Genomic DNA, 13321 nt, shown 5'->3' on the forward strand with positions numbered 1-13321 from the left:
TTGAATTGTGAATTAAACCAAATGATTGGAGAATTTCATATGAATTTTTGAGAAAAGAAAAATTTTAATCCTACTAAACGAATGGAGAATTTAAATATGGAATTAAATCTTACCAAATTATTGGAATATTTAATGACTTTTTTAAAAAATTTCATGGAAAGGTTTTTAAATAAAAATTTGACCAAACTATTGAGAAATGTGCATCAAAATAAAATATTACCAAATGATTAGAGGATTTTATTGATTGTTTTCAAATATTAATTTCTTGAAAAACATATTAATGAATTCGATGACGGAGTCCTTTTAGAGTGGGATACGAGTCTCCACAAATATTTTCAAGGTGAAAAAATTATCTTAAATTACTATCAAATAATTGTAATAACTTTAAGATCAAGTTTCAGTATTAAATTTATTTGGTAAAATTACAAATACATTTTAAGGCTTGGATAATATAAAATCAAATTGGTACCATCCTTTGGATGGGAGTTGTAAGGGTACTAAAACCTTCCTCGAATGTAACCGTATTCTTAGACCTAAATCTAGTTGTGTGGATTAGAACCTATCTTTTAAAGATACCTAAGTCAAAGTTGAGACTTCGTTTTAAAATGGGACGAATTCAATTAACTGATCAATCGCACCTAGATAAAAAATATTAGTAACTACTTCTCTTATTATATCTAACGGTGAGTTTACAAATTTATACATTATGGCATATACAAGCTTTTATTGTTGTGTAATATTGATTTGCACTCTACCATGAATTAAGTTGGTACAAGATTCCTGGCTTCTTTGAACCAAGCTCTGCTATCAGTTTGTTGTAACTAATCCAAGCAAGTCAAAATGACAGCAAGCAAATTCACCATAAAAGAATTTGAACTCGCAACAAAAAAATAATTTGTGAAAATAACAAACAATAATTTGTGGTTTGGCTTTAAACCTATGTCCACGGATAAAGATGATGACAAATTTTACTATAAAAATAACATGACGATTATACAAAGTTTTGACACCTAAAGGCTAAAGCTTATTAGATTCCACTCTCCAAAAACCTGAGAACTACGACAAATTTTGCTTTTAAAATTGAGAGTAAATTTCACCTCTAGTCACCAATCTATCACCAAAATCCAAAATTGATTACTAAACTTTAATACGTACCAAATTGGTCACGTAAGCAGCCATGTAAGTTATTTTAAACAATTTGCCACATAAGCTTGTCTTTTTTTTTCACCCAAACCCTAATTTTCTTTGCTTTTCTCTACTTTGCTACATGATCTCTAATAGCCCCAAAGCACCCTAAAGCAAAAGAAATTTGTCATCCTTCCATAGCCGCAGTCATCGCTACACTCCCACTTTCCTTTTTTTTTTTTTTTTTTCTCTCAGTTCCTCTCCTCACCGCTGCACTCTCCTCTGTTTTATGCCTTGGTTAAGTGCATTTTAGTATTTTAATAATGGGTTTTTTCCTTTTTGATTCATTTTGAGTATATTTTGTTATTCATATATTCGTATTGTGTAAAATATTAAAATTTATATCATATTTTACATAAAAATTACATATTATTTTTATGTTTTTATTTTGTATTTTTGTTCTATTCTTATCATCTTACTGTATTTTAGAATGTCAGATTTATAGTGCCTATTTCGATATAGATTCTCTACCTTCCATGGCCGTATCTCCCTGATGGTGTATGCTTAAGTCTCTTTTCTTATTTTCCAATGAATATCTGTCAGCGTTTCTATTAAACAATTAACTTAAAATCAATTGGCTTCTCTTTATGCCAATTGATTTTAAGTTGAATATTTAAAAGTTTACTTCTCTTTCTCATTGCTTGTAAGTAGTCAGAACAACTTTTGTTTTTATTGCTAATAAAAAAAAAAGGGCTAATCTTTTATCCTGACTTTTTGTATAAAGAAGGAAGTGTGCATTTTTAACCATTCCTCTTGCTAGGTTTTAAAGTTATAGCCATTACGTAACAAAGAAATTACATAGTCAATTTGAAATTTCAGCGAGTTCAGGCAAGTGTAAATGCAAGTCCTCATAAATCTGGAAGGGATCGAATCGAATCCTTGGTTTTAATTTTAACGATTCATTAATTATATGTACCTTAAGATTTATGGTGGCTGAAATGAGTTAATGTACCCCATAATTTTATGGAGCAAAATAAGTTGTTTGCCTGTTTCAGCAATTCGAAACATCTGCAAGCCCCCACCTAACACAGCATATATAGTAAGAACGAGCAATAGCACGAAAGGTATTTCTTTGTTCTGTTCTCATCTTTTTTATTAATTTTAATTTTGAAATATTAAAAATATTGTTGTATAATTATTTTTCATATTTTAATAATAAAATATTATGAAATGGAAGGCTCGTTATTTTAATAATTATCAAAATTATTTGTTCAAAAACGAACCTTATAACATTTAAAGCTTGTTAAAAGCAAGTAACGTAAAGTTATTAATTTTGGAGTGTCGACATTGAACATTGTAAACCGAAAAGGCGAATGCTCAGTATAAATACTAATTTAAAGTACATAAATAAATCAATAGTACAATACCAACTTTTGTTTTTCCTAGTCAAGAAAAGATCATGAAAATAGTCAATTGCATTTTCATTTTCTTCCTCTTGCTTCAATATCAATTCTTCTCACTTGGTTCTGCAGATGTTGTTACAGTACCTCCATTTATAATAAGTAAAAAATCTATTTTGAAATATTTATCCTTAGAGAACATCAACTTTGATGTGCCAGCTTTATACGTATTTGGAGACTCTTATGTTGATGCGGGAAATAATAATTATGTTCATGTCCCGCAAATTGAAAGAAATTATACGCCATATGGAATAGATTTTGGTGGAAAACCTACGGGTCGTTACACCAACGGAAGAACGGTAGCGGATTTCATTGGTATGAAAATAAAAAATTAATGAATTACAAGTTATTGATTTTTGTGTTGTCCTCAATTTTTACTCTCGTGTAAAAATTATTGATTACTTCATTTTTTATTAATATAATTATGCAGCTCAAATTGTTGGCTTGCCATTCCCTCCTCCTGTGCTAAGCTTGTCTAAGGGAGATAAGAGAATTCCTCAAACTGGTATAAATTATGCTTGCGGTTTCACTGGCATCCTTGAAAAATTTGGAAAACTGTTTGTAAGACACCCTAATTTGCATAATATTTCTTTCATATTATTTGTTTGTTTTTTTTTTTCTTGGACATATTGTATTATCAAACACTCTTTTTTCTTAAGTAGAATTTGTAATTTCATCAGGAACGAATGCCAAGCTTGAAGGAGCAAGTAGATTTGTTCGAGAGCACAACAAAAGGGTTGCAGAGTCAATTTCAAAGCAAGGAAAGTTTTTCTAGATACTTGTCAAAATCACTTTTTTTTATCAATAGTGCTGCGTATGACTTGGATATCGAGTGGGATGGACTGCGCTATTTCTATGATGAGAACTATTATACTCAACTTCTCATAAAAGACTTATCCAAGCATTTACAGGTAAATTAGTCAGAACCAATGTTAAAATATTCTAAATCTTTTGATAATTTTATACATAATATGTAAATGATATGAAAAATATATAAAAGCAGTACAGTTTAAAATTAAAAAAAATATATAAATTTGATAAAAAAATATATATATATATCTTATATTTAAAATATTCACAGAAATTATAACACAATAATTTTTATATTTTGTACGTGCTTAACATGAAACATATATGACACATATGCATGAATTATCAGATGTAACCTCAAATTAATTAGATGGTTGCCTTGATCTAATTATAGAGATGGAATTTTTTTCCTTTTTCTTTTTATATTTGGCAATTAGTGGCAACCATTTAACACCAAATTTGTTGTTTTTGTTTTTGTTTTTTATACATATATAGAGATTATATCAGCTTGGTGCACGTAAAATTGTGGTGAATAATGCATCTCCAATAGGATGTCAGCCGCATCTAATAAGTGGAGGTAGGAATGGACCAGAATGCGACTACTTAGCCAACAACCGGGCATTGTTATTTAACAAACGCCTGACTAATTTATTAAAAGACTTGCAATCCACCCTTTCGGGATCAAAATTTGTTCTTGGAGATCTATATAAATTTTTTCAAGATGTCTATGCATCGCCTACCTGGTATGGTGAGTATTATTCAATATTTAGGCCCAAATTGACATTGTGATTGAAAATAGATTTACTTAATTGTAAGTAATTAAATGTTCCATCAAATTTGGTGTTTGGGATCAAACCTTAGTAATTCTTTTGCTTTGACATTTGAGATTAAAAGATATATTTTTCTTTTTTTTTTCTGCAGGATTTACCGATGTAAGGAGCAGTTGTTGTACTGAAATAGATAAAGGTTTAACTAAACCATGTCTTGCAAATGTAGCACCATGCAAAGACAGAAGTAGCCATGTTTTCTTCGACCCAATGCACCCAAGCGAGAGTATGCATTTCATATGGGCAAGGCGTCTCTTAAAGGATTCATCAGTTTCTTCTCCCATCAACTTGATTCAGCTAATACAATCTTAAATCTGACCATGTGTCTTATGCTTTCTTAATGCCAACATAACAGAATAAATTTCATAGTAAGACTTGGCCCTTCAATTTTTTTTTTCCTTTTTTCCTTTAAAGAGAAAGAAATGCTTAATTCAATAAGAAGAATTGCATGTTGTCTTTCTTGGCTGTCCATTGATAATAACATAAAAGACCGCTTAGTTATGTTATTCATGAACCAGATCAGTATACATTAATTGCTTTACCTTAATTTTTATTAAAATATCCATTGTTGAGAAGTTCAGTCCGAGAAAGCATAAAAAGCGTAAAAAGTGTTTACTTTAATTTTTTATTAAAAAGTGTTGCAAGTCTCCTTGTTGACAAGACAGGCTGGGGATTGGATGAAGAATTTGAGTGGGGTATGAAGACTTTAAAGTGTCAAACCAGTCATTTGGTTTTCAGATTGAAGAGTAGATAGCTAATTGGTTTGTTCAGATGATGCAGTTGTCTTTTTTCTTTTGGTTTTGTAACCTGTCATGGTACAACTCCATTGCTCTTTGTAGCAAGTTTTCCCTGCTTTTTTTTTTTTTTTTTCTGATAAAAGAATTTTAATTATTGAAAAAAAATTAGCAAATTGCCTAAAATCTAGTTATGGCAAAGAGAAGACTAAGAATCAAATTAGAATATTTATTAGCAGCTGGGCCTGTTTTGAGCAGGGGCTGCTTCAAAAGTAACTGATTGATGGTATCTAGGATTTGTTCGCATCAAGCTAAGCATAAAAAGGGAATAAAGCATCATATTTGCAACAATGTGAAATGACTTGAACCACTTAAAAGACAATGAGTAATGAGAGTGTGATCTGATAAGCTTTAAAACACAACTTCCAACAACATTGTTTCACTACATTCTTAAAATTAAATCATTCGAAATTAACTGAAAGTATATAAACAGTACTCCTAGAGAAAATCCTTAAAGTTGCATTAACTCAAACAAGGTAAATGGAGAACAGACAGAGTGGTCCTTCAAAAAGCGCCTCATCCAAATGAAATGAAAACTCTCGGTCGGATGGAATGGGTCAAAGAAGACATGGCTCGTTCTGTCAGCGCAAGGAGCAACATTTCTGGCGCATCCTCTAGTTCCATTCCTCGCTTCGTCAATGCAACAAGAGCCATTGACATTCGTAAACCCTGCATTAACAAAGAACAAATGAACTAAATGTTTCATAATATTTTATTAAATAAGAGAGAAAATTTTGGTGTGGTATTCTTTTTCCTAACAATTCTCACCATATGCTGCTGGTTGAGTGTAAACATCTTCAAACACTTTATATAGATCACACAGCACAAATGTGGAACCCTTCAAGGATGTTTCCAACTTTGTCAACAAGTTGGGAAGGAGTCCATTGTAGAAAGCTATTCTCTGGTTAACATCTTCAACACAGGAAGTATTGTGCATTTTTGTGTTCAGATTGAAAGGTTGGCAGCCTAATGGAGAAACATTGTTAACCAGGAATTTCCTTGCTCCCAGTTGGTATATTGCCTGCATCATGATCATTAAAAATGTATAAAATTGAATATACAATTTCAATACTATGTCCCACTGACTTGAGCTCTGATCCGCGCGTTAACCTGACTCGATCGTAAGATTTTCTTTTTTCATTTTATTTTTATTTTTATTTTTTAATTTTATTTTTTAGCTCATTTTATTTTATTTTTTTGGTTTTATTTTTGAGAAATTTTATTATTTTGTAAAAATTATTTCTTTTAAAAAAATAGTTATATATAAAAAGATCTTTTCAAATAAGTTAAAAAAGAAAAAGAAAAAGAAAAAAATATTTTCAAATAAGTTTTCAAAAAAAAAAGTAGAAAATCTTTTTCAAATAAAAAATCCCTACAAAATAAATTCATGAATTTTATCAAACAATTGGGGAATTTTCATGGATTTAATTTTTGAAATGAAATCCACCAAACTATTGGGAAATGCCATGAATCAATTTAAAAAAAAAGACAAATTTGTACTCCAAATAATTGGAGGGTTATTTCAAAGTAAGTTATATCAAACTATTGAGAGATTTTACTAATTTTTTTGAAATAACATAAATTAACAAATTCGACAATGGAGCTTCTTCAAAGTGGGACTTTAGTCTCCAGGAATACTTTTGAGATGAGAGAATTATCTTAAATTGCTATCAAAATATTAGGACAAATTTAAGATATATTTTCAATATTAAATTATCTGGTAAATCACAAATATGATCAAGGCTTGGATAATCTGAAACCTAACCGGTACCATCCTTTGGATAAGCACTATGGGAATGCTATAACCTTCCCTAAGCGTAACTGTACTCTTAAACTTAAATTTTGATTTTGTAGATTAAATTCAATTAGGTGGCCAATCACACTTCAATAAAAAGATTGGTGGCGACTCTTCTAACCCATGTCTAGCGATAGGTCCACGGATATATACGTTATGACAATTTGGCTACTTTATTAGGGACATTAAGAGTCAAGCCAATAAATGATTTTTTATTATCCAAGCCTTGCTTAATAAAGTTAAGATTATTTTTTTTTATTTATTTCTTTTCATTGCTTATATTTACTTAGTTATTCATTTATTTACTGTATATATCTGTCATTTATTTGCATATATATAACATAAAGCTCTCCATTTGTGCTCTATCTTTAGGAGAGAGTGAAGTGCCTATGCCCTTATGAAGTCGTTATTTTACTTACTTTATAGTCTTTATTTTTTTTGAAGTGATTAACCAATTTCTTTGTCTTTTTATTTCTTTCTTGTGCATATTCATGAACATACATGCAGCTTGAATATTATGCTTACTAACTTTTTTTTATTATGTATGCATGTGTTCATGCATCACTGCATTCATTCTCATGCATAATCTGAAGGTCCATAAACATCATTCAAATTTTGCACCATAATTGTGAGAAATCAAGGCTCAAAGATAGCTCAACACTAGTACTACACTCGAGCTAAAGCCAAAAAATGGAGCAAGATAATGCAAGTTATCTTGAAATGATAGAAAAGGCTCAAGAGATACTTGAAGAAAAATTAAGCAAAATTCTGAAAGCTCTAGAAAAAGGAAATAAAGGAAAGGCAATAGAGGAAGATTTCTTACCTAAAGCTACTGAATCAACATATCCTCTGGGTTTCGGTCCATATCAGACTCAAACTGCCCTCAAATTTTCAACCATAATAGGTAACCATTCCAAATTAAACTACCCGAGAATGACTTATACACCCGGTCATGAGAATGTCTAGAGTTATAATAATCTTATTTTTGTCGAAAAAGCAGCTGAACCTATTCAACTACCTACTTTGGATGAGACAAAAGAGCTAGAAAAGTTGCAAACAACTTTGTCTATGAAAAATTCTAAAACCGACTAGGCCATGAGCATGATTGAGGAAAGATTATGGGCTATTAAAGGCATTAATTTCTATGGATCCATGGATGTTACCAACCTTTGTCTGACTCCAAATGTTGTGATTCCTCTAAAATTCAAGGCATCAAAATTTGAGAAGTATGATAGTACCAAGTGCCCCATTACATACATCACAATGTACTGTCATAAGATGGTAGCATATATCAGTAATGAGAAGCTGCTTATGCATGTGTTTCAAGATAGCTTGACTACATCTACTACAATATGGTATGTCTAGTTTGATAGAACTCACATCAAGTCGTGGAAGGATTTGACTTGATCCTTCATTAACCAATACTGTCACATCATAGACATGGCTCATAATCGTTTTTCATTACAAGGAATATGCCTAAAAATGATGAGATGTCGCTACCCAAGTACAACCTCTCTTAACAAAGAAAAAAATGACGGTGCTATTTGTAAGCACTTTTAAGTCACCATACTTGAGATTTCATGCCCTCATGAAATTTCATATCTTCGTATAGGCTTGTAAAACACTTTCACTCAAATTAAACCCTTCTTATTGGTAGCCTATGATGGGTGAGGATCGAGATGCTTTACTAGTCTATGATAGACTATGATGTAAGGAACAATTTGAGAACCTTTTAGAGGTAATCCAAACCACATAGTGTTAACTTTAAGAGCCTAACCATAGATAAAGCCATGTCCTTCCACCCTTTATAGTTAACCCAAATCTAGGGTCATGTTGTAATTTTACTTGCTTTATAGTCTTTTTTTTTTTTTTTTAAGGTGATTAACCAATTTTCTTGTCTTTTTATTTCTTTCTTATGCATATTCATAAACATATATACAGCTTGAATATTATGCTTACTAACTTTTTTTTATTGTGTATGCATGCATTCATGCATCACACATTCATTTTGATGCATAATCTGAAAGGTCCATAAACACTATTCTAAATTTACACCATAATTGTGAGAAATCAAGGTTCAAGGATAACTCAACATCAGTACTAAGTAGGGCTAAAGCTAGGAAAATAAAGCAAGATAATGCAAGTTGTCTAAAAAAGATAGAAAAGGCCCAGGAGATACTTGAAGAAAAATTGAACAAAATTCTAGAAGCACTGGAAAAGGGAAATAGAGGAACAACAATAAAGAAAGATACCTTACTTGAAGCTACTAAATCAATATATTTTTTGGGTTTCGATCCACATCAAACTCAAACTGACCCAATTTTTCAACCATAACAAGCAACCATTCCAAATTATAACTACTCGGGAATGACTTATACACCTAGTCATAAGAATGTTTAGAGTTATAATAATCCTGTTTTCATCAAAAAGACAGCTGAACCCATTCAACTCCCAACTTTAAATGAGACAAAAGAGCAAGAAAAGCTACAAGGAACTTCGTCTTCAGAAAATTTTAAGATCAATCAGGCCATGAGCATGTTTGAGGAAAGATTACGAATTATAAAAGGCATTGATTTCTATGGATCCATGGATACTACCAACCTTTGTCTGGTTTTAGATGTTATGATTCCTCCAAAATTCAAGGCACCAAATTTTGAGAAGTGTGACAGTATCAAGTGTTCCATTACACACATCATAATATACTATCGTAAAATGGCAGTACATACTAATAATGAGAAACTGCTCATGTATGTTTTTAAAACAACTTGACTAGATCTGCTATAAAATAGTATATCCAGTTGGATAAGACTCGTATCAAGTCGTGAAAGGATTTGACTAATCTTTCATTAACCAATACTATCACATCATAGACATGGCTTTTGATTGCCTTTCATTACAAGAAATGAAGAAGAAAGCTTCTGAGTATTTCAAGGAATATGCCCAAAGATGGTAAGATATCGCTACCCAGGTATAGACTCCCCTAACAAAGAAGAAAATGACAATGCTATTTATAAGTACTTTAAAGTCACCATACTACTAGAAGATGATAAGGAATGTAACTAAGAATTTTACCGATATAGTGATTTTAAGGGAGATCATTGAAAATGCAATTAAGAGTGACAAACTGAAAGAAGAAGAATCATCTATTACTAAGAGAATGCCCAAGAAAAAGAAAAGTGAGACTCAATCTATGAGTTTCGACAGGCAACAATTTAGAAATTATCTGTCATAACGTCTAGATCCGAGGATCTATCACTAAATATTGATTTGAGGAGTCACCACTAATCTTTTTTGTTTAGGTGCGATTGGCCACCTAAGGAATCTATCCTTTCAAGGAACACCCAAGCTTGACTAAGGATCCCTAAAAGAATAGGTTCGGGTCTATTAACTAGAATAGAGTTCGAGAGTACAGTTATGTGTGAAGAAGGTTATAGCACCCTAACAACTCCCATCGAAGGATGGTACCAACTTGATTTCATGTTATCCATTAAGCTTAAAAAATTTACCTAATAATTAATTATTAGAAATTATTCTTAATTGACTCCAATACTTTTGACAGAGAATTAAGAAAATTCCCTCACCTCAAGAGTATATAAGAAAACTACTATTTCACTTACAGGGGCTTCATCGTCGAATTATTTAATATAAAAAATTTCAAGAAACAAAAAGAAAAGAAATAAAAATTCAACTTTAAATATAAATCCTTTTCTTTAAAAAAAAAACTCATTACTTTTATACAAGAAAAATTGATACTTTCAACTTTTCCTTAAAGCATTTGGAAGTTTTAATTTTAAGAAAAATTGATATTTTCAACTTTTCCTTAAAACGTTTTTCTTGACAAAATTTTTTTAAAAAAGGAAAATCAGTACTTCTAACTTTTCCGTAAAATGTACTTTTTTAAAATTTTATTTTTGAAATTTTATTTTAAGGAAAATTGATACTTTCAACTTTTTCTCAAAATATTTTTTTGAAAATTTTATTTTAGAAATTTTATTTTAAAGAAAATTGATACTTTCAACTTTTCCTCAAAATATTTTTTTTCTTGAAATTTTATTTTAAAGGAAAATTGATACTTCCAACTTTTCTTCAAAAATATTTTTTAGAAATTTTATTTTCAAGAAAAATTAATAGTTTCAATTTTTTCTTGAAAATATTTTTTTAAAATTTTATTTTCACGAAAAATTGATACTTTCAACTTTTCTTTAAAAATATCTTTTAGAAATTTTTTTATTTTCAAGGAAAATTGATACTTTCAACTTTCTCCCAAAAATATTTTTTTAGAATTTTATTTTTAAGGAAAATTGATACTTTCAACTTTTTTTCAAAAATATATATATTTTTGGAATTTTTATTTTAAGAAAATCATTTTAAAAAAATAAAATAAAATAAAAATAAAAATAAAAAAATTAAGGAATTCCAAATAATTATAATTTAGAAATAATAATAACAACAATAATAATAATAATAATAAATAAATAAATAACCTTAACGCAGCTCAGCTTGAGACGTAAAATGCGATTCAATAACTCAGCTCGGAGGCAAAGACAATAGGACATTACAGCTGGTTGATCCACAATGCTTTACAGCCACCAAAGGATGGAGCAATGTATGGTATCTTCAACGCATCAACAAATTTGATGGTGGTCATCAAATCTCCATCGACCTCAAAACTGACCACACCACCAAAGCCTATCATTTGCTGCTTGGCAATTCCATGTTCAGGATGACTTGGCAAGCCTAGATGATAGACATGTCTCATCTTAGGATGTGCCTTTAAAACTTTGGCCATCCTTAATGCTATCGAATTCTGTTGCTATACACGAAGATGTAGTGTTTTCATGCCTCTGATGATCACATACGTAGCATTCAGGTTGAAAATACCTCCTAAAATATGATGCAAAGTATGAATTTCAGTAACCAACTTCTTAGAACCACTTATGCAACCAGCAAGAACATCATTATGGCCCCCAATGAATTTTGTTGCAGAGTGCAAAACAAGATCAGCACGAAGGGCCAAGGTCTTCTGGTTAAGAGGTATGGCGAAAGTACTATCAATGCAGACAAGTACTTCTTTGTTGTGGCACAGCTTTGTAACTTTTGCTATGTCAACACATCTTAGAAATGGATTTGTTGGAGACTCGGTAAAGAAAAGAGAAACTTTGTTCTTGTTAAGTGCAGCCTCTAAGCCATCCACATCTGCAGGGTCAATAACAGTAGCCGAGAATCCCATTTTAGGTAGAATGGTCTCAATAAATATCCTAGTTTTTTTATAGCAATCTGTTGTTGTCAAAATATGTCCATCAGTAAGAACCAATGCCACCTGCATAACTGTGTTAGCACACATTCCTGATGCCATAGTCAAGGTCGATTTAGCCCCCTCAAATGCACTTATCTTCTCCTCGGCAACCATTATAGTTGGATTTTCATAACGCCCGTATTCAAAACTGATGTTTCTCCTTGAAGTCAATAAGCTCCTCTCACCAGCATGAACAGTGATGCTCCCATCGGAGCTAAAAAATGATGTCTTGGAATTATCTGAACCCCTAATCTGTACACTATAGTTGTCAATACAACTTTCTACAATCGCCACCTCATCAGCGAAGGAGACATCGATGGCAGTTGCCTAAGCAGCAACCATCGTCGAGAAGGGTAAATCTAAAGCGGGATCATTCGATCACAAAGTAGCAACTACTTGCGCTACACCGATGTTACTATAGTTACGACAAGCTTTGATGCTGAGCTAGTACACGAAGTCAGGCGGGAAACGAAATATCAGAGACAATAAACCCTCGTCATCAGTTCCTTATCCAACACAAAACAAAGATGCTGTCACCCGTCATGTCGACCCAACACGAGGCTTGTCCCCTATCGGTACGCTAGAGAAGTCAGGATCGGAATGGCATTCAAATGAAGAATAAGTCTGATTTTTGTGATTTCCTCTCTGTCTCCCAGCAAGCTTGGTTAGGATCTATATTTATAGAATAGAATCTAAAGCCGAATGGGAATCCCAACTCCTCTGGACTTTTAGTCTCATCCAACTTCTCCCAATTCAATCCAAACTCTTTAGCCCAATTTTACACCAATTCATCTACCTTTTTTCATTTTTATTTTTTAATTAATCAAAAGGTAGACCCCGGACTCTCGGTTTTTCTCTAACAGAGTCTGCAAACTGTCATAACGTCTAGATTTGAGGGATCTATTGCTAGATATTAACTTTAAGGAATCGCCACCAATCTTTTTTATTTAGGTACAATTGGTCACCTAAGAAATTTATCCCTTCAAAGAACACCTAAGCTTGACTAAGGATCCCTAAAAGAATAGGTTTGAGTCTGTTAACCAAAACAAGGTTTGAGAGTACAGTTACGTGTGAGGAAGGTTATAACACCCTCACAATGCCCATCGAAAAATGGTACCAACTTAATTTCATGTTATCCAATAAGCCTTAAAAATGTACCAAATAATTAGTTATTGGAAATTATTCTTAATTAACTCCAATACTTTTAGCAGAAA

The 13321-nt window shown here is 31.6% G+C and overlaps 2 protein-coding genes and 1 pseudogene across 2 annotated transcripts; 1 reads left to right on the top strand and 2 right to left on the bottom strand.

Annotated features, from left to right (window-relative positions):
* Positions 1 to 2131: 2131 nt before the first annotated feature.
* LOC111306553 (GDSL esterase/lipase At2g04020-like) lies at positions 2132 to 4534 on the top strand. The gene is made up of 6 exons (XM_089751123.1): positions 2132 to 2249; positions 2658 to 2900; positions 3016 to 3146; positions 3266 to 3496; positions 3891 to 3972; positions 4317 to 4534. Exons 1-6 carry the CDS (start codon positions 2132 to 2134, stop codon positions 4532 to 4534), a joined length of 1023 nt encoding a protein of 340 aa, XP_089607249.1.
* Positions 4535 to 5202: 668 nt separating this feature from the next.
* Positions 5203 to 6325, bottom strand: LOC111306554 (GDSL esterase/lipase 7-like). The gene is made up of 2 exons (XM_089750660.1): positions 5785 to 6325; positions 5203 to 5685 (listed from the first exon to the last, which is right to left on the bottom strand). The coding sequence occupies exons 1-2, from the start codon at positions 6050 to 6052 to the stop codon at positions 5468 to 5470; spliced, it is 486 nt and encodes a 161-aa protein (XP_089606786.1). The 5' UTR covers positions 6053 to 6325; the 3' UTR covers positions 5203 to 5467.
* Positions 6326 to 11155: 4830 nt separating this feature from the next.
* On the bottom strand, positions 11156 to 12351 carry LOC111305708 (cystathionine gamma-synthase 1, chloroplastic pseudogene; annotated as a pseudogene).
* Between the last annotated feature and the right edge of the window lie 970 nt (positions 12352 to 13321).

This window comes from Durio zibethinus, chromosome 21, assembly GCF_047325235.1.
Source record: "Durio zibethinus cultivar Kanyao isolate XHJ-2024 chromosome 21, ASM4732523v1, whole genome shotgun sequence".
Taxonomy (NCBI): Eukaryota; Viridiplantae; Streptophyta; class Magnoliopsida; order Malvales; family Malvaceae; genus Durio; species Durio zibethinus.

Bases quoted from the DNA above. Each gene is read 5' to 3' on its own strand.
- LOC111306553 (XM_089751123.1), top strand. From the start codon at position 2,132: ATGTACCCCATAATTTTATGGAGCAAAATAAGTTGTTTGCCTGTTTCA. The intron at 2,901-3,015 runs GTATGAAAATAA...ATAATTATGCAG, and splicing joins AACGGTAGCGGATTTCATTG to CTCAAATTGTTGGCTTGCCA. The intron at 3,497-3,890 runs GTAAATTAGTCA...ATACATATATAG, and splicing joins ACTTATCCAAGCATTTACAG to AGATTATATCAGCTTGGTGC.
- LOC111306554 (XM_089750660.1), bottom strand. From the start codon at position 6,052: ATGATCATGATGCAGGCAATATACCAACTGGGAGCAAGGAAATTCCTG. The intron at 5,686-5,784 runs GTGAGAATTGTT...TTGTTAATGCAG, and splicing joins CACTCAACCAGCAGCATATG to GGTTTACGAATGTCAATGGC.